This window comes from Leucoraja erinacea, chromosome 12 (genome assembly GCF_028641065.1).
Source record: "Leucoraja erinacea ecotype New England chromosome 12, Leri_hhj_1, whole genome shotgun sequence".
In the NCBI taxonomy this organism is placed as follows: domain Eukaryota; kingdom Metazoa; phylum Chordata; class Chondrichthyes; order Rajiformes; family Rajidae; genus Leucoraja; species Leucoraja erinaceus.
Window position 1 is genome coordinate 6,509,652 of NC_073388.1, and position 19,117 is coordinate 6,528,768.

The 19,117-nt window shown below is 45.7% G+C and overlaps 1 protein-coding gene across 1 annotated transcript in view; it reads right to left on the bottom strand.

Annotated features, from left to right (window-relative positions):
• Window positions 1-16,679: 16,679 nt before the first annotated feature.
• LOC129702410 (uncharacterized) overlaps window positions 16,680-19,117 on the bottom strand; it is a 44,292-nt gene continuing 41,854 nt past the window's right edge. Inside the window, exon 10 of the mRNA XM_055644188.1 lies at window positions 16,680-18,014. Coding sequence (XP_055500163.1) covers window positions 17,164-18,014 — 851 coding nt within the window. The 3' untranslated portion in view covers window positions 16,680-17,163. The remainder of the gene's footprint in view (window positions 18,015-19,117) is intronic.

The window sequence follows — 19,117 nt, forward strand, 5'->3', positions numbered from 1 at the left end:
CCTACTCCTGCACCTATTGTCTGTTTACAACCTGTTGTGTCAACGCTCTCTTTAGATAATGACAGTTGAATGAATGATAGCTATTCAAATCACCAAATGAAACTGGTTACACCACATAGGATACTTTCTTATGTAGAAACAATAAAACAACAACAGATGCTGGTTTGTACCAAAGATAGACACAGAGTGCTGGAGTAACTCAGCGGGTCAGGCAGCATCTCTGGAGAATCGTTTTTCCTTGTCATGCGGTGGGGATATTTTTTCCTGGTGAGGTTTTACAGGCAAATGAATGGTTCTAACCAATTCAGCAGCATGTTTCATATAAATTCAGGAGTACTGTAGAGAGGATTTTTCCAAACACAACTATCTTAATTTGCAATATTAGATTAACAGTATGGTATTCGGTTTAAGGCACTTTGGCATATTTATCACATCCACAATAAATTTCCACGACTAACCCCACAGAAATATTGGTTTTGTTGAAAAGTGCTATATAAATAAACATCATTATTATTATTATTATTATACAAAGGGCGGCACGGTGGCGCAGCGGCAGAGTTACTGCCTCACAGCGCCAGAGATCGGGTTCGATCCTGACCACGGGTGATGTCTGTACGGAGTTTGTAAGTTCTCCCTGTGACCACGTGGGTTTTCTCCGGGTGCTCCGGGCTCCTCCCACACTCCAAAGACGTGCAGGTTAGTAGGTAAATTGGCTTCGGTAAAAATTGTAAATTGTCCCTAGTGTGTGTGGGATAGTGTTGGTGTACAGGTTGACCGCTGGTGGGCCGAAGGGCTTGTTTCCGCGCTGTATCTCTAAACTAAACTGAACTAAACTCAGGGAGGGAGATCCCAGCAGGCTCCAATATCCCCAGAAGAAGGGAGATGGCAGAGGGGAGAGAGGGGAATGTGCAGTCCAGCAAGATCTCAAACAAACATGGTCAAAACAAATGAATGAATCTACATCAAACGCTTCGGAGAAAGGGCTTATACATGTTTTAAAAATGTTTTGTTAATATTTCATCCTGAAAATGTTGTGGCACAATATTCCATGGCTATGAAATGGTAGACAGAAAGAACTGCAGATACTGGTTTATAAAGAAAGAGACAAAGTGCTGGAGTAATTGTGTAGAATTAATTTATACAGTGTTATTTTTAAGTCCTTTGACGGGGATATTGAAATATTAATGTTATATGATTTGATAGAATATTAACATTTCTAAAAGAGATACAAAGTAAAGATTAGATTGTATTCACCATTTAGATTTTGGACTATAGAAATACAGTGAGGAAACAGGCCCTTCGGCCCATCATGAGTGTGCCGACCAACTATCACCCTGTACATTATCCTGAGTGTTATCCTACACACTAGGAACAATTTACAATTTTCAGAAGCCAAGCTCCCAAGATGAGGAATTCCATATCAGGACATCCGAGATTCTTTAGGGAACGGGGTTCCTCTCTTCCATACTTCTACATAGACGAGGCCCTCACACGGGTCTTCTCGGTGCCCCACAGCTCCGCCCTTGCTCCCCCTCCCCCTCCCCCTAGTCGCAAAAGAGGCAGAGTCCCCCAAGTCCTCAACTTCCACCCCATCAGCCATCGCACGCAAAACACAATTCCTCCCACATTTTCACCACCTCCAACAGGATCCCACCACTAGCCACATCTTCCCATCTCCAACCCTTTCGGCTTTCCATAGAGACTGCTCCCTCCACAGCTCCTTGGTTAACTCATCCCTTCCCACCCAAACCACCCCCTTCCCCAGGTACTTTCCCCGGCAACTAAGGGAGACGCAACACCTCCCGCTATAACTCTTCCCTCGACTCTGTTTGTCAGAGGTTTACTTGTATCTCCTCCAGCCTCGTCTACTGTATCTAGTCTTCTTGTTGTTGTAGACTCCTATTTATCGGCGAGACCAAGCGCTGTTCCTCGGTACATGTGACAATAAACTAAACTGGCTGATTGTTTCGCTGAACACCTCCACTCAAACTATCTGGGACCACGCGATCTCCTGTCTGCTAATTCATTTAACTCCCTCTCCCATTCGCACACTGACCTCTCTGTCCTGGGCCTCCTCCACTGTCAGAGTGAGGCCACACACAAACAGCGCCTCATATTTCGCTTGGGCAGCTTACACCCCAGCGGACTTCTCTAACTTCAAGCAACCATTGCTTCCCCTCTCTCTCCATCCCTCCCCCACCCCAGTTCTCAAACTAGTTTCACTGTCCTCCTGATTAATTTTACTGTTTGTATGCCTCGTTGTCACCTTCCCCTCAGCCATCAATTAATCATTGTACATTTCCTTGATCATCGTCTGCTTTGATCTGTCCTTTTCACACCTTACACGCTCTGAGTACACTTCTATACCTCCAGTTTCCCTCTCCCCTAATGCCCCTGTCCCACTTAGGAAACCTGAACGGAAACCTCTGGAGACTTTGCGCCCCACCCAAGGTTTCCGTGCGGTTCCCGGAGGTTGCAGGTGGTTGCCGGAGGTTGCAGGTAGTGGAAGCAGGTGAGGGAGACTGGCAAAAACCGCACGGAAACCGCACGGAAACCTTGGGTGGGGCGCAAAGTCTCCAGAGGTTTCCGTTCAGGTTTCCTAAGTGGGACAGGGGCATAACTCTCAGTCTGAAGAAGGGTCTCGACCCGAAATATCACCCGTTCCTTTTCTCCAGAGATGCTCAGATAACACTGAGTTACTCCAGCATTTTGGGACTATCTTCAGCGTAAGCCACATTTGCAGTTCCATCCCACTCCTAAAAACCTGCATGTGTTAGGGAGTGTGGGAGAAAACCGGAGCACCCGGAGAAAACCCACGTGGTCACAGGGAGAGCGTACAAACTCAGTACAGACAGCACCCGTAGACAGGATTGAATCTGGGCCTCTGGTGCTGTAAGGCAGCAACTCTACTGCTGTGCCACCCTAATGTGACATGTGTGTAGGTTTACTCTATAGGTTTTCGATTAGCATTTATCATCTGAAAGGCAACTCTGTAATTTTCTTAGCATGAAGCCGTCTAGTTGCCAACAGCTCTGTCCATGGACTTACTCGGACTGTCCAGTGTTAGGTTTATGTAATATTCTGGCATTTTAATAAACCAATGCTTGTTTGGTACAAAGGTAGACACAAAATGCTGGAGTAACTCAGCGGGTCAGGCAGCATCTCTGGAGAGAAGGAATGTGCAAAGATTTGGGTCGAGACCCTGCTTCAGACAGTTTTGATACAGTTGAGTGTGCAGTGGGATTAAAGGAGATATGGATGGGAAGGAACTGCAGATGTTGGTTTATACCAAATATAGACACAAAATGCTGAAGTAATGGGATGGCAGGACTTTCATATGAAGAAAGACTGGATAGACTCGGCTTGTATTCGCTAGAATTTAGAAGATTGAGGGGGGATCTTATAGAAACTTACAAAATTCTTAAGGGGTTGGACAGGCTAGATGCAGAAAGATTGTTCCCGATGTTGGGGAAGACCAGAACAAGGATTCACAGTTTAAGGATAAAGGGGAAATCTTTTAGGACCGAGATGAGAAAATCATTTTTTACACAGAGAGTGGTGAATCTGTGGAATTCTCTGCCTCAGAAGGTAGTTGAGGCCAGTTCATTGGCTATATTTAAGAGGGAGTTAGATGTGTCCCTTGTGGCTAAAGGGAGAGAAGGCAGGTACAGGATACTGAGTTGGATGATCAGCCATGATCATATTGAATGGCGGTGCAGGCTCAAAGGGCCGAATGGCCTCTACTCCTGCACCTATTTTCTATGTTTCTATGTAACTCAGCGGGTCAGGCAGCATCTATGAAGAAAAGGAATAGGTGACATTTTGGGACGAGACCCTTCTTCAGAATGAGTCAGGTGATAAGGAAATGAGAGATAAAGAAGGTACATAGAACAAATGAATAAAAGATATGCAAGACCACGATCAAGGAAATGTGGAGCCCACAATGGTCTATTGTTGGCTGTGGGGTAGGAGATAATGAATAATACAGACAATGAAACTCGACAGGATGACAGTGAAACTAGTACGACGACTAGGGTGGAGGAGGGACGGAGAGAGGGGGATGCAAGGGTTACTTCAAGTTAGAGAAATCAATATTCATACTGCTGGGTTGTACTATTTTGCAGATTCCTTAATGAGACCTTCCTAAGTCAGAAATAACTAGCTATTTTGTCATTGTTGCTACTTCCATATCCAGCCATTTCTTCCAAGACAGCACCAGGGGAGTATGTTCACCAGGATGTGTCATATGCTGATAGAATGGAGTGGCTGGGCTTGTATAGTCTGGAATTTAGAAGGATGAGCGGGTAGCATATTGAAACATATAAGATTATTATGGAACTGCACACGCTAGAGGCTGGAAACATGTTCCCGATGTTGGGGGAGTCCAGAACCGAGGGCCACAGTTTAAGAATAAAGGGGTAGGCCATTTAGAACGGGGATTAGGAAAGACCTTTTCACCCAGAGAGTTTTGCGAATCTGTGGAATTCTCTGCCTCAAGTGGAGGCCAATTCTCTGGATGCTTTCAAGAGAGAGTTAGATAGGGCTCTTAAAGATAGCAGTCAGGGAATATGGGGAGAAGGCAGGAACGGGGTACTGAATGTGGATGATCAGCCATGATCACAATGAATGGCAGTGCTGGCACGAAGGGCCGAATGGCCTACTCCTGCACCTATTGTCTATTGTCTAAAAGATTGCATTGGTTAAGAAGATGACACAAAGTTGATAGATTCTGACTGTCAACCCTCTCCTTGTGTCTCGGGAATGTATAAACCTTGTTCAGGTCACCCCTCAGCCTCCCTGGCATAAGAAAAATGAACCCAGCCTATCCAATATTATAATGTGGCAATGTTAAGCAGATATTTTATGAAGTTTTTTGCCATTAAATACAAGCCATAATCCAATGATCTAATTGCTATTTATAATACACATTGTAGGCAAAATTGGTTTCTGCACTTCCTACAGTACAAAAGTGACTATCTTAGTTTAGTTTAGAGATACACCGTGGCAACAGGCCCTTCACCCATATAACATATAACCATATATCAATTACAGCACGGAAAGAGGCCCTTCAGCCCACCGTGTCCACACCGACCAGTGATTACCCCGACAATTAACACTATCCTACACACAGCAGGGTTAAGTTACAATTTTACCCAAGACTCTTAACCTACAAACCTGTACGTCTTTACAATGTGGGAGGAAACCGGAGCACCCGGAGGAAACCCACGTGGTCACAGGGAGAACGTACAAACTCCGTGGCGACAGCACCCGTCGTCAGGATCGAACCCGAGTCTCTGGCGCTGTGAGGCAGCAACTCTACCGTGCATCTCCATATAATTATAGGATTTAACATTCAGACGTGTCTCCACTAAGTTGCATCAAGGAGCTGAAGATATGATGGGTTAAGGGCCTGTCCCGCTTTCACGGCCTAATTCACGACTTTTTTTACTCGTGGACATTTTTCATCATGTTGAAAAAAACACCCCGACCTACTTGATGTCACGAGTACCTACGACTAGCATCACGACCTACCTACGACCTACCTACGACCTTGTGACGACCATGCTGCGAGTATGAGTCAAGGGCAAACTCGGCAGAGGTCGTGAATTAGGCCGTAAAAATGGGACCAGCCCTTTACAGGACCTCCTGAAGCATAACTATTCAATAATTCTACCTAACGATACCGGCATGCTGTACTTTGGGGGAAAGCATTGGCGGCATGCGAATAGAAATTTTGGTGCAAAGTTTTTTATTTCGAATATATTTATCGGTTTGACTGATTGCGGGCAGTGAGGTTTGTCGTTCAACCCAAACTACCCCAAGCATATGACATAAGACTGACAAATGATGAAAGAATGGATCGACTGGGCTTGTATTCACTGGAATTTAGAAGGATGAGAGGAGATCTTATAGAAACATATAAAATTCTTAAGGGATTGGAAAGGCTAGATGCAAGAAAATGTTCCCGATGTTGGGGGAGTCCAGAACCAGGAGTCACAGTTTAAGAATAAACTGTAGGCCGTTTAGGATTGAGTTGAGGAAAAGCTTTTTCACCCAGAGAGGTGTGAATCTGTGGAATTCTCTGCCACAGAAGGCAGTGGAGGCCAATTCATTGGATGTTTTCAAGAGAGAGTTATGCCCCTGTCCCACTTAGGAAACCTGAACGGAAACCTCTGGAGACTTTGCGCCCCACCCAAGGTTTCCGTGTGGTTCCCAGTGGTTTTTGTCAGTCTCCCTACCAGCTTCCACTGCCTGCAACCTCCGGCAACCACCTGCAACCTCCGGGAACCGCACGGAAACCTTGGGTGGGGCGCAAAGTCTCCAGAGGTTTCCGTTCAGGTTTCCTAAGTGGGACAGGGGTATATGATATAGCTCTCAGGGCGACCAGAATCAAGGGATGTGGGGAAAAGGCAGGAAAGGAGTACTGATTTAGGATGATCAGCCATGATCATATTGAGTGGCGGTACTGGCTCGAAGGGCCAAATGGCCTACTCCTGCACCTATTTTCTATGTTTTTATGTTTCTAATCATGAAGTAAATGTAGAGATTGATATCAATTAGGGCTTCGTTAATGTTGAACTAGTTCCACACTGGGGAAGATATTCATGAGTAATTCTGCCAAACTCAACTGACAATGTACGTTTACCAATCACAACCAATATTTCCTTCTCTTTCACTTCCTTCTTCCTTTAATATCTTATAAGGCAAGGCAGTTTCTTAGATTTCAGGGATCATCAGTGTTAAAACAATCTGTGTAAGAAGGAACTGTGGATGCTGGTTTACACCGAAGGCAGGCACAAAATGTTGGAGTAACTCAGCGGGTCAGGCTTCATCTCTGGTGAAAAGGAATAGGTGACGTTTTGGGTCGAGACCCTTCTTCAGACTGATAGACAGGGAGGGGGGACACACTGGATGCAAACATAATTTGTGTCTAAGGTCTTCTGATGGATACTGTAACATTGCCTCGTCTTATCAACCTCTCATCTCCCCGGGAACCTTACCCTTGTTGAGACTGCCCACCCTATCTCCCTCCATCTAGAATCTTAATGCTCCTCTCTCCCTCTCCCGGATTGCATGTCTATCTTTAAAGACTCTCGTCCATCGATATTTGGATATGGAAGAGAGACACAAAAAAGCTGGAGTATCTCAGCGGGTCAGACATCATCCCTGGAGAAAAGGAAAAGATGACCACCTCTGTCCGTGTACAAGGGAGAATGTTCTCTCAACATCCACCGATGTCAAGTTGCCACGGGATCGTATATGTTTCAATCAAGGTCCCTTACACTTTTACAAACTTCAGAGGATACAAAACTACACCATCCTCATTAGACCATCTCCCACTCCAGGCATTAGTGAAGTGAACACAGGAATTAGTGCAGGAAACATGTTCCCGATGTTGGGGGATTCCAGAACCAGGGGCCACAGTTTAAGAAGGTACACAAAATTGCTGGAGAAACTCAGCGGGTGCAGCAGCATCTATGGAGCGAAGGAAATAGGCGACGTTTCGGGCCGAAACCCTTCTTCAGACTCTGCTAGATGCTGCTGCACCCGCTGAGTTTCTCCAGCAATTTTGTGTACCTTCGATCTTCCAGCATCTGCAGTTCCTTCTTGAACACGCCACAGTTTAAGAATAAGGAGTAAGCCATTTAGAACAGAGATGAGGAAACGCTTTTTCTCACAGAGAGTGTGAGTCTGTGGAATTCTCTGCCTCAGAGGGCGGTTGAGGCCGGTTCTCTGGATACTTTCAAGGGAGAGCTAGATAGGGCTCTTAAAGTTAGCGGAGTCATGGGATATGGGGAGAAGGCAGGAACGGGGTACTGATTGGGGATGATCAGCCATGATCACATTGAATGGCAGTGCTGGCTCAAAGAGCCAAATGTCTATTGAACTTCTCTGAACCGCTTCCAATATACCCAATATCCCCCCCCCCCACCCACAGCTCTATCTGCCCCCATTGTGTTTTTGCTCTATATTTGTATCTATCCATACAGTGAATAAAAATAATGAAGGAATAATGGAAGAATGAAATAATGGGTCGACTGGGCTTGTATTCACTGGAATTTAGAAGGATGAGACGGAATCTTATAGAAACATATAAAACCCTTAAAGGATTGGCCAGGCTAGATGCAGGAAAAATGTTCCCGATGTTGGGGGGGTCCAGAACCAGGGGCCACAGTGTAGGAATAAGGAGTAAGCCAATTAGAACAGAGATGAGGAAACACTTTTTCTCACAGAGAGTGGTGAATCTGTGGAATTCTCTGCCACAGAAGGCAGTGGAGGCCAATTCACTGGATGTTTTCAAGAGAGAGTTAGATACGGCTCTTGGGGCTAACGGAATCAAGGGATATGGGGAGAAAGCAGGAACGGGGTACTGATTTTGGATGATCAGCCATGATCATATGGAATGGAGGTGCTGGCTCGAAGGGCCGAATGGCCCACTCCTGCACCTATTTCCTATGTTTCTGTGTTTCGATGTTTGTCCATGCCAACCTCAATGGCCCACCTTTCCCGTATCTCTCTAAACCTTTCCTATCCAGGTCTCTGCCCATATGTCTTTTAAATGCTGTTATAGTTCCTGCCTCAACGACCTCCTCCAGCAGCTTGTCCCTTATGCCCACCACCCTCAGTGTGAAAACGTTGCCCCTCAGGTTCCAATTAAATCTTTCCCCTCTGACCTGATACCCATGTCGCCCGGTTGTTAATTCCCCTGATGCTGCCTGTCCCGCTGAGTTACTCCAGCATTTTGTGTCTGTCTCTGGTGTAAACCAGCACTTGCAGTTCATTCCTGCACAGAGCAATGCTGTACACTGTACTCCAGATATGATCCCATTAATTCCCAAAATACTAAAGCATAAACCTCATAATGTTACAACCCTTAGATGAACTAAATTGCTTTAAAGCCAAACAAATACCTTAAAAGAAATAAAGGAACCAAGTGCCGGAGTAACTCAGCAGGTCAGGCAGTATCTCTGGATGAAGTGGGCATACAACATCTTGGGTCAGTCTTGGTGGTCAATTCAGTGGCCATGGTTTAAAAGTACAGAATTGCCCATTTAATATTTTAAAAAATCGGCAAAAAGTGTGTAAAAGTGCATGGAACTGTGTTTCTCAAAGGGTAGTGGAAGCAGCAGCTGGGATTTGTTGTTTAGCAGAGACAGGTAGATGTGTAATCAGCAAGTGAATGAAATGTTATTGGAGGTTTGAGGGGATGCAGGTTTAGTTTGGAGATATAACGTGGAAGCAGGCCCTTCAGCCCACCAAGTCCATGTCGACCAACAATTCACCCTAACACTATCCTACCCACCAGGGACAAACTTTACAGAAGCCAATTAACCTACAAGCCTGCACGTCTCTGGAATGTGGAAGGAAACCGGAGCACCCGGAGAAAACCCACGTGGTCACAAGGAGAAGGAGCAAACTCCATCCAGACAGCGCCCGAGTTCAGGATTGAAGCCGGATCTCTGGCAAAGTGAGGCAGCAACTCTACCGCTGCGCCACTGTGCAGAACTGAAGATACATTGATTTAACTGAATGAGGGGAGCAAACACGAGGGGCTTTGTGACCAACTCCTGCTATAAACACGTGTTTATAAGTTCTTGTGAAATATATTACTGGATGTACAAAACTAACTGGTACTTTCTGTTTGTCACCAAAGTGCTGGAGGAACTCGACGGGTCAGGCAGCGTCTCTGGAGGGCATGGACAGGTGACGTTTTCAGTCGGGACCCTTCTTCAGACTGATTGTAGGGGGGGGGGGATAAGAGGAGAGGGAGGCCAAAGCCTGGCGTGCAATCACAGAGGGGGAGCGGTGGTACTCGAGTATGAGCCATTTATGTTTATCGTTGGCATATCATATCATTTTGCTTAGATTAATCTTGCAGTAATATTTTGGACACTAGGGGGCGGTCAGTAGATGCACAGGGGTGGGGGTATATATAATGGCATGGGGGACAGGAAGGGGCAGACATGGGTAGGGAGTGCATACAGTTCCCACCTGGGCCAGAGCAACCAGTTACAACTTGCATGCAGAATTAGGAAAACTTGATACGTTCATCTCTTTGTTTGTACAACTACTTCAATAAACAACAGACTAAACTGGAGATAACAACTGGAAGATATGTTGTATTGGGTCTGTATAAGATCACTCCTACTGTAACTGTGTATTAATGGCAACTGGAAAAGAGGGCACTGGAAAAGCTCAAAATTTGCCATTACAATTAGTAATCGTTAGAATTTAGAAGATTGAGGGGGGGGGGGTCTTATAGAAACTTACAAAATTCTTAAGGGGTTGGACAGGCTAGGTGCAGGAAGATTGTTCCCGATGTTGGGGAAGTCCAGAACAAGGGGTCACACAGCTTAAGGATAAGGGGGAAATCTTTTAGGACCGAGATGAGGAAAACATTTTTCACACAGAGAGTGGTGAATCTCTGGAATTGAGGCCTCTGCTATATTTAAGAGGGAGTTAGATGTGGCCCTTGTGGCTAAGAGGATCAGGGGGTATGGAGAGAAGGCAGGTACAGGATACTGAGTTGGATGATCAGCCATGACATATTGAATGGAGGTGCTGGCTCGAAGGGCCGAATGGCCTACTGCTGCACATATTTTCTATGTTTCTATGTTTCTATTTAATACTTGATAAGTGATGGAACCTCATTGCAGTGGGGGACCTGATTGAAACCGACCGATTAGTGAATGGCCTGGATGGAGTGGATGTGGAGAGGATGTTTCCACTAGTGGGAGAGCCTAGGATCGGAGGGCACAGCCTCAGAATAAAAGGACGTTCCTTTAGAAAGGAGACGAGGAGCAATTTTTCTATTCAGAGGGGGGTGAATCTGTGGAATTCATTGCCACAGACGGCTGCGGAGGCCAAGTCATTCAGTATTTTTAAAGCGGAGATTGACTGAGTCTTGATTAGTACGGGTGTCAGGGGTTATGGGAAGAAGGCAGGAGAATGGGGTTGAGCGGGAAATATAGATCAGCCATGATTGAATGACAGAGTAGACTTGATGGGTCAAATGGCCGAAATCTGCTGGTATAACTTGAACTGTGTGACTTTGGGATATCACAAATAATCTGCGCTTATCCTCGGTGTAGCTGAAAAGTGACTATTCCTTCTGCAAACCAGTAGCAGCAAACATTAGCAACATCGATAACATCTGACATCAGTTGGCTCAGCACAAAATGCACCATCAAACCTGGGATTCTCCTCATCTTTACTGAACACAGGTGGCATGGTGACCTCTTAATAACCAGAATACTTGTTGGAAAACATTTCCAGCAGGATGTACAAAAAGAGCGGCTGTATGTGCAGGCAAGAAATTCAGGTCGATACGTTCAGTAAAATTAATTTGAACATAGGATTCTTCAAAAAAAACAACTGTTTCTGAGCTAATGGAGAAATCCAAACACCGACACAAGATTAAACATCCATTGCATTATTCATTGGGCCAATCAAATAAAAAAAAATTGCCATTAATTTACAACATGAAGAAAGACTGGATAGACTTGGTTTATACTCGCTAGAATTTAGAAGATTGAGGGGGGATCTTATAGAAACTTACAAAATTCTTAAGGGGTTGGACAGGCTAGATGCAGGAAGATTGTTCCCGATGTTGGGGAAGTCCAGAACAAGGGGTCACAGATTAAGGATAAGGGGGAAATGTTTTAGGACCGAGATGAGAAAAACATTTTTCACACAGAGAGTGGTGAATCTCTGGAATTCTCTGCCACAGAAGGTAGTTGAGGCCAGTTCATTGGCTATATTTAAGAGGGAGTTAGATGTGGCCCTTGTGGCTAAAGGGATCAGGGTGTATGGAGGGAAGGCAGGTACAGCATACGGAGTTGGATGATCAGCCATGATCATATTGAATGGCGGTGCAGGCTCGAAGGGCCGAATGGCCTACTCCTGCACTTAATTTCTATGTTTCCTTGATTCCATTTCCCTTCCACTGAGAATAAATATTCCAATTAGATAATGGACAGGGGACAAATAAAATCATGTTTATAAATTATGAGTTATTTAATCTTTAATTGCACAGGTGAAGATTTCAGTGAATTTGATCTGTTTATGATTTCTCCTCTTTTCTAGCGCTCACAGTTCAGCTGTGAAACAGGCCCCTCAACCCAACTTGCTGAAACTGACCAACATGCCCCATCTAAACTAGGCCCACCTGCCTGCTTTTGGCCCATATCCCTCTAAACCTGTCATATCCATGTACCAGTCTTAATGTTTCTCAAACATTGCAATAATACCTGCATCAACTAGCCCCTCCGGCAGCTCGTTCCATACACCCACCACCCTGAGTGAAAAAATGTTACCCCTCAGGTTCCTATTAAATCTTTCCCCCTTCACCTTTACTTTAGTTTATTGTAGTTAAGAGATACAGGATGGAAACAGTCCACACAGACAAGCGATCCCCGCACATTAACACTATCCTACACACTCTAGGGACAATTTACATTTATGCCAAGCCAATTAACCTACAAACCTGCACGTCTTTGGAGTGTGGGAGGAAATTGAAGATCTCAAACCAACGCTGTCATGGGGAGAAGGTGCAAATTCTGTACAGACACCACCCGTAGTCTGGCGCTGTAAGACAGCAACTCTACCGCTGTGCCACCCAAATGTCCTCTGGTTCTTAGTTCCCCAAAAACCAAATTGACAATTGAACCGAATTACAAGTGAGAAAGAAAGATCCAGGCTTCTACTGAGATAGTCGAGATAATTTTTCCAACCATATGCCAGGAGAGAGGGAATCAAGGGATTCGGGAACAGCGCAAGAAAGTGGCTCTGAGAAAAATGAGCCATGGACTTACTGAATGGTGGCGTAGGCATGAGCAGGCCAGAAGGTCTATTCTTTGATTTCTTACCTCTTATGACATTAAAGGAATAATTAAGATGCCTCCAACAATTAATTCCCTCTCACCATAGGACAGTAGGAACTAGCGGGGGCATTAGATGTGACATTTGATCCCTGCAATGATTCTGGCAACTTAATCAAATTGCAAGGCAGACAACAATGCTGGAGAAACTCAGCGGGTGAGGCAGCATCTACGGAGAGAAGGAATAGGCGACGTTTCAAGTCGAGACTGTTCTTCCCGCCTCACCCGCTGAGTTTCTCCAGCATTTTTGTCTAACTTCGATTTTTCCAGCATCTCCAATTCTTTCTTAATCAAATTGCAAAGTCCGTGGACAGGAATTTATTGACGGCATTTAAGACCTCACCCTCTCCAATGGTCAATATCTTAGGTTTAGTTTAGTCTAGTTTAGAGATACAGTGTGGAAACAGGCTTAAGCTCACCGAGCCCACGCCAACCAAACATCACCTGTACACACATTCTCTACTACACACTAGGGACAATCTACAGAAGTCAGTTGACCCAGAAACCTTTATGTCTTTGGGATGTGGGAGGAAACTTGGAGAAATCTCACGCAATCACAGGGAGATCGTGCAAACTCCGTACAGACAGCACCCGTAGTCTGGATCGAACCGGGGTCTCTGGTGCTGTATGGCAGCAACTCTACCGCTGCTCCACTGTGCCAACCATCAAATGAGCAACAATGGTGTCCAATTTGACCTTGAGGTGAGCCTACGACCAACTTCCATTGCCACGGCAATCTCCAACCCTGCCGCTGTCTCAGTTTGAACGCTGGTTAACTCTGATTCTCATTTTTATAATCCCTGGTTTCGGCATTTTATTTCTGCCGTCTTGGACTCGCCATTCTCCATAATCCCAAACTCACCAAAAACGTATCCAAGGAAAACACACCCACAACGTAACGGAGTAACTCAACGGGGCCAGGCAGCATCTCTGGAGGACATGGAGAGGCAATATTTCACACCCAAAATATCACCTATCCATGTCCTCTGGGGATGCTACCTGACCTGCTGAGTTACTCCGGTATTTTGTGGAGGTTTTTTGTAAACTAGCATCTGCAGTTCCTTGTTTCTCTAAACCCTATCCAAACTCTTTATTTCTGAAGAAACGTTGCCTATCTCCTTCGCTCCATAGATGCTGCTGCACCCGCTGAGTTTCTCCAGCAATTTTGTGCACCTTCTGTTCGTATTAATATTCTTTTGTTCAACGATGCCTCAATATTCTTTATCCTTCTTTATAAACCCCTCAGTGGCGAAAGCCCTGTCATGACACGACCAGCACTCCAGGCCTCCCAACATATCTATGCTCCTCTAATTCTCACCTATGCTGCATCCTCGATGTTGGACCCTGCACATTTTGCTGATGAGACTTGAAGCACCAGAATGGCCTCTCTAAGCTGCCTACCTCTCTGCTTATCTCACCTCGTTTAGGGACATTCCATAACACACTGAAAATAATCATGTTAACTTGGTGTGTCTCTCCACAGATGCTGTCTGATCTGCTGGACACTAACTCATTTCAGGTATGCTAGTTATTGGCTTCAGGAAACGAGATGATGTATATACCCATTTCAGCTTAACTTTTGGAGATACAGCGTGGAAACAGGCCCTTTGGCCCATCGAGTCCGCACCGCCCAGCGATCCTGCGGTTCGCTAACACTATCCGACACATTAGAAGACAATTTTACAGAAGCCAATTAACCTACAAACCTGTAGTGTCTTTGCAGTGCGAGAGGAAACCAGAGCACCCGGAGAAAACACACGCAGGTCACAGGGGTAACGTTCAAACTCCATCCAGACAGCACCCATTGTCAGGATGGAACCCGGGTCTGTGGCGCGGTGAGGCAGCAACTCTACCGCTGCACCACTTTGCTGTCAGTGTCGCCAAAGCAGAGATGATGGAGGAGCTTTAAATATTGCCGTCAATCGGTGGTGGACCAACCAAAATAAAGCCACAACCAAAAAAAATAGCACCAACACCAACTCTATTTCAGACAGAGCAATGAGATGTCACAGCCAGTAGCATTGAACACATTATAGATCAACTGATGCAAGACTTGCATAGGAAGGAACTGCAGATGCTGGTTAATACTGAAGATAGGCACAGTGCTGGAGTAACAGTGGGTCAGGCGGCATTTCTGGAGAAAGAGAAGAGGTGACGTTTCTGTCGAAACCCTTCTTCAGACTGAAAGTAGAGTTAGGGTGGGGAGGGGGGGGAAATAAACTGGAGGTGAGACAAGGCAAGAACAAATCAAGGCCAACAACAGATGATGTCAGGAAGAGTGGAGCCCACAAGGGCCCATTGTTGGCTGGGGAAGGTGTGATAACAAGAGGGATACAAGGAGCCTAGTCTAGTGATGCTGTCTAGAGTCATTCTAACGAGTATTTCAAGACTCATTCACAGGATAAGCCCATATCCAAGGTTTGACCAGATGCCAGTGTGAGTGCCGCAGGAGCTGACAACTGCATGGTCCTAAACCAAGTAACAGTTCACTGCAGTTAAACCGCAGGATCCTTCCCTCTACAGGTATCTCCAACCTCGCCACCACAGGTAGACAATGTTTCACACTGGTCCCCAGACCTATCCTCATTTAAAGGCAAACCGTGGTCTTTGACGGAAGACTGGTGGATGGGTAGTGTGGCTCCTTGCTCGATTGCTCCAGGGTTTAATGGCCATCTTCTCAACTCATGTCGAACAAGGAAGAAACTAGTGACGCTAACAGTTGATCATTAAGGGGGGTGCCCTACGCACTCAGACACGGCACCCACTCTGTGCTGCCAAATAGTATCCGCCACTGAATGGTATTTCATTCCCTTCCCTTATTTTGGAGGCAGCTTCCAAGACGGCCCAAACCCAGGCAACTATCTGCGTGCCAGCCACAGAAGCAGATCCACCACACATATTACAATCGGTCCACACTCTTACATCTCTATGCCTCCAGCAACATTTCTCAAGGGCCTGTCCCACTGTACGAGGTAATTCAAGAGTTCTCCCGAGTTCCCCCCTGATTCGAGCTCGTGTAATGTACGTAGCGGGTACGTAGGGGCTCGTACGAGTAAAAAGCAACAATTTTTTTCGTCGCAAGTTTTATTTTTCCCTGGTGGACATTTTTCACAGTGTTGAAAAAACGTCGCAAGTTTACCGGATTTCCCGCGTGCCTACCGTTACTCGTAACGAGCCGCTACGAGACACCCACGAGCTCCTACAGACCTGCCACGTACATTACACAAGCTCGAATCAGGGGAGTACTCGGGAGAACTCTTGAATTACCTCTTACAGTGGGACAGGCCCTTTACTTAATTTAAAAAAAAAAATTCTATAGATGTACGGAAAGTTAATTATTTATTTTATGTAAAGCACTTTGGTTTCAATGCGAGTTGATTTAAACGTGCTATATAAATAACATTTACTTACTTTCACTATGATCTTTTTTTCTCTCTCGTTCAGTATATTGTTTACAGTGTAATGTGTTTACATATTCTGCTGTGCTGCTGCAAGTAAGAATGTCATTGTTCCATCTGGAACTCATGACAATAAAACACTCTTGATCTTAATCTCTGATCGGCCTTGACTGACTTTACTTTGCACTAAACGTTATTCCCTTTATCGCATATCTGTACACTGCGAATGGCTCGATTGTAACCATGTATTGTCTTTCTGCTGACTGGTTAGCACGCAGCAAAAGCTTTTCACTGTGCCTCTCGGTACAATAAACCAAAGCTGAACTGGTGAGATAGCAAGCCAACATGTGAAACCAGAATGCTCACCTGTGTTCATTATCAACCCCCTCCCCCCCCACCTTTTTCTTACATGATAAAGAATAACAGTTCAAGGCAAGAAATCTCCTCATGAACTCAAAGCTAAACAGCCAGTGAAACATTTGATCAGGAAGGGCCATTAAAAGATTGCTTCAAAACATAAGGGACATTATGGAACTCAAGAACAGAGCTAAGGTGGGCACCAAAGACCAGGTATCTTCACGTGGATGTAGACAATGGTACAAGCCACACAGGGAGCCTTGGGGAACCCATGGTCCAATTTGCTCTCTGGCTGGAATGAGTGGAGTAAAAATAGCGGAGTCAGGGGATATGGGGAGAGGCAGGAGCAGGGGTACCGATTGGGGATGATCAGCCATTGAATGGCTGTGCAAATGGCCTTCTCCTGTTGTCTTTTGTCTATTGAGTTCAATGCAGATGCATTCAAACATATTAGAGAGAGGGATTAATAAGCAACCATAGACGGGGGGAGTTACATTGGAATAAGAATGTTCCCTTCAACAAGGTGGTCACGCGGTTCTACAGGAGTCCTTGTTGGATACTTTCCGCACGGCGTGGCGCCTATTGTTTTTCAGGAAGCCGGCGTCATGGTTTGACAACAACCCGTGGATCTCATGCGGTCTAGACAGCGGGAAATTACGGCCGTAGAACGCACCCTTACTCGATCTCCTGTCCTTGTCCTGACACTGCCTGGCACAAGCCTTGGTCACCAAGTAGCCGACCTCGGCAATGTTGAGCAGCACGCACACGCCCGACACCGCCAGCATGAAGACGGTGAAGATGGTCTTCTCGGTGGGTCTGGACACGAAGCAGTCCACCGTGTTGGGGCAGGGGAAGGCGTCACACTTGACCAGGCGGATCATCCTGAAACCCGGGTAGATCAGGTAGAAGATGTACAGGAATGCGACTTCCAAGATCACCCTGAAGACGATGCTGATGACATAAGTCCACCACAGGGAGCCGGTGATGTGCATCCTCCTCTTGGTCACCTTCTCCACGTCCATCTCGCTCACCTCCCCGGTCAGTTGCTTGATGCGGAAGAGCTTCTTCTCCACGTGGTGCTTGTGGGCGACGTGCATGGCCACCAGCAGGGCCGGGGTGGACACCAGGATCAACTGGAGCGCCCACAGCCTGATGTGGGAGATGGGGAAGAACTGGTCGTAGCAAACGCTGTTGCAGCCGGGCTGTTGGGTGTTGCAGGTGAAGCCCGTCTTCTCGTCCCCCCACACGCTCTCGGCCGCCACCACCAACACCATGATCCTGAAAATGAACAGGACAGACAGCCAGATCCGCCCGATCCCAGTCGAGTGTTTGTTCACCCCTACAAGGACAGTGTAAAAGACTGGCCAGTTCATCTCCCCTCAGTCCGGGAAAGGGAAAACAATCAATGAAGCTGCCAATTCCTTCGGTGTCAGCACCAAAACCCAACGCTTTTTGTAATTGGTGATCATATGGTCTGGGCGTTCCACAAAGACCATTAGCATACAACAGATCCCTTTATTGTCCTAACAAAACAGTATTCAATAGCGACTCCTTCAACCCCACCTACACCAAATAAAGGAATCTGTGTAGTCACAAAGGCACCATGTGTCTATTATCCATTGTACCAGTCAATGCATCCCAACCCCTTCCGCCCATACATGGATATACTTTGAGTGAGACTGAGAACAATTTTGCCCTGTTGTTTTATTTCATCGTTTACTATTTTAATTTATGGAAATCTCGACCAGGGCCCAGCAGAGATGACCATGACGTAAATGAGCGCTGGTAAATGAATGAAAGAGTGTGGGGGGGAAGGTTTTTAGAAGATGTTGACTGTTTTTGTAACATTTGTTCGGGCCAAAATGCCCCCCAGACAGTGCAAGTTTGGCATTTGCGGATTCAAGTGAAAACCTCCTTCTTTGGACCTGAACTGTGAAAAACAAGAAGGTTTTAAGGTGTTGGACGGTCAAGGAGCTATTCAGTTTGGTTCAGTTTAGTTTATTGTTACATAGAAACATAGAAATTAGCTGCAGGAGTAGGCCATTCGGCCCTTCGAGCCTGCACCGCCATTCAATATGATCACGGCTGATCATCCAACTCAGTATCCCGTACCTGCCTTGTCTCCATACCCCCTGATCCCTTTAGCCACAAGGGCCACATCTAACTCCCTCTTAAATATAGCCAATGAACTGTGGCCTCAACTACCTTATGTGGCAGAGAATTCCAGAGATTCGCCACTCTCTGTGTGAAAAATGTTTTCCTCATTTCAGTCCTAAAAGATTTCCCCCTTATCCTTAAACTGTGACCCCTTGTCCTAGACTTCCCCAACATTTCAATTCAATTCAATTCAACTTTAATGTCATCGCACAAATACAAGGATCAGTACAACAAAATGCAATTTTGCGTCAGTCCGTAGTAATTGTACATAAAGAAAAACAAAAAAAATAGAAAGAGAGAAGATACAGAATAATCAGGAAATAC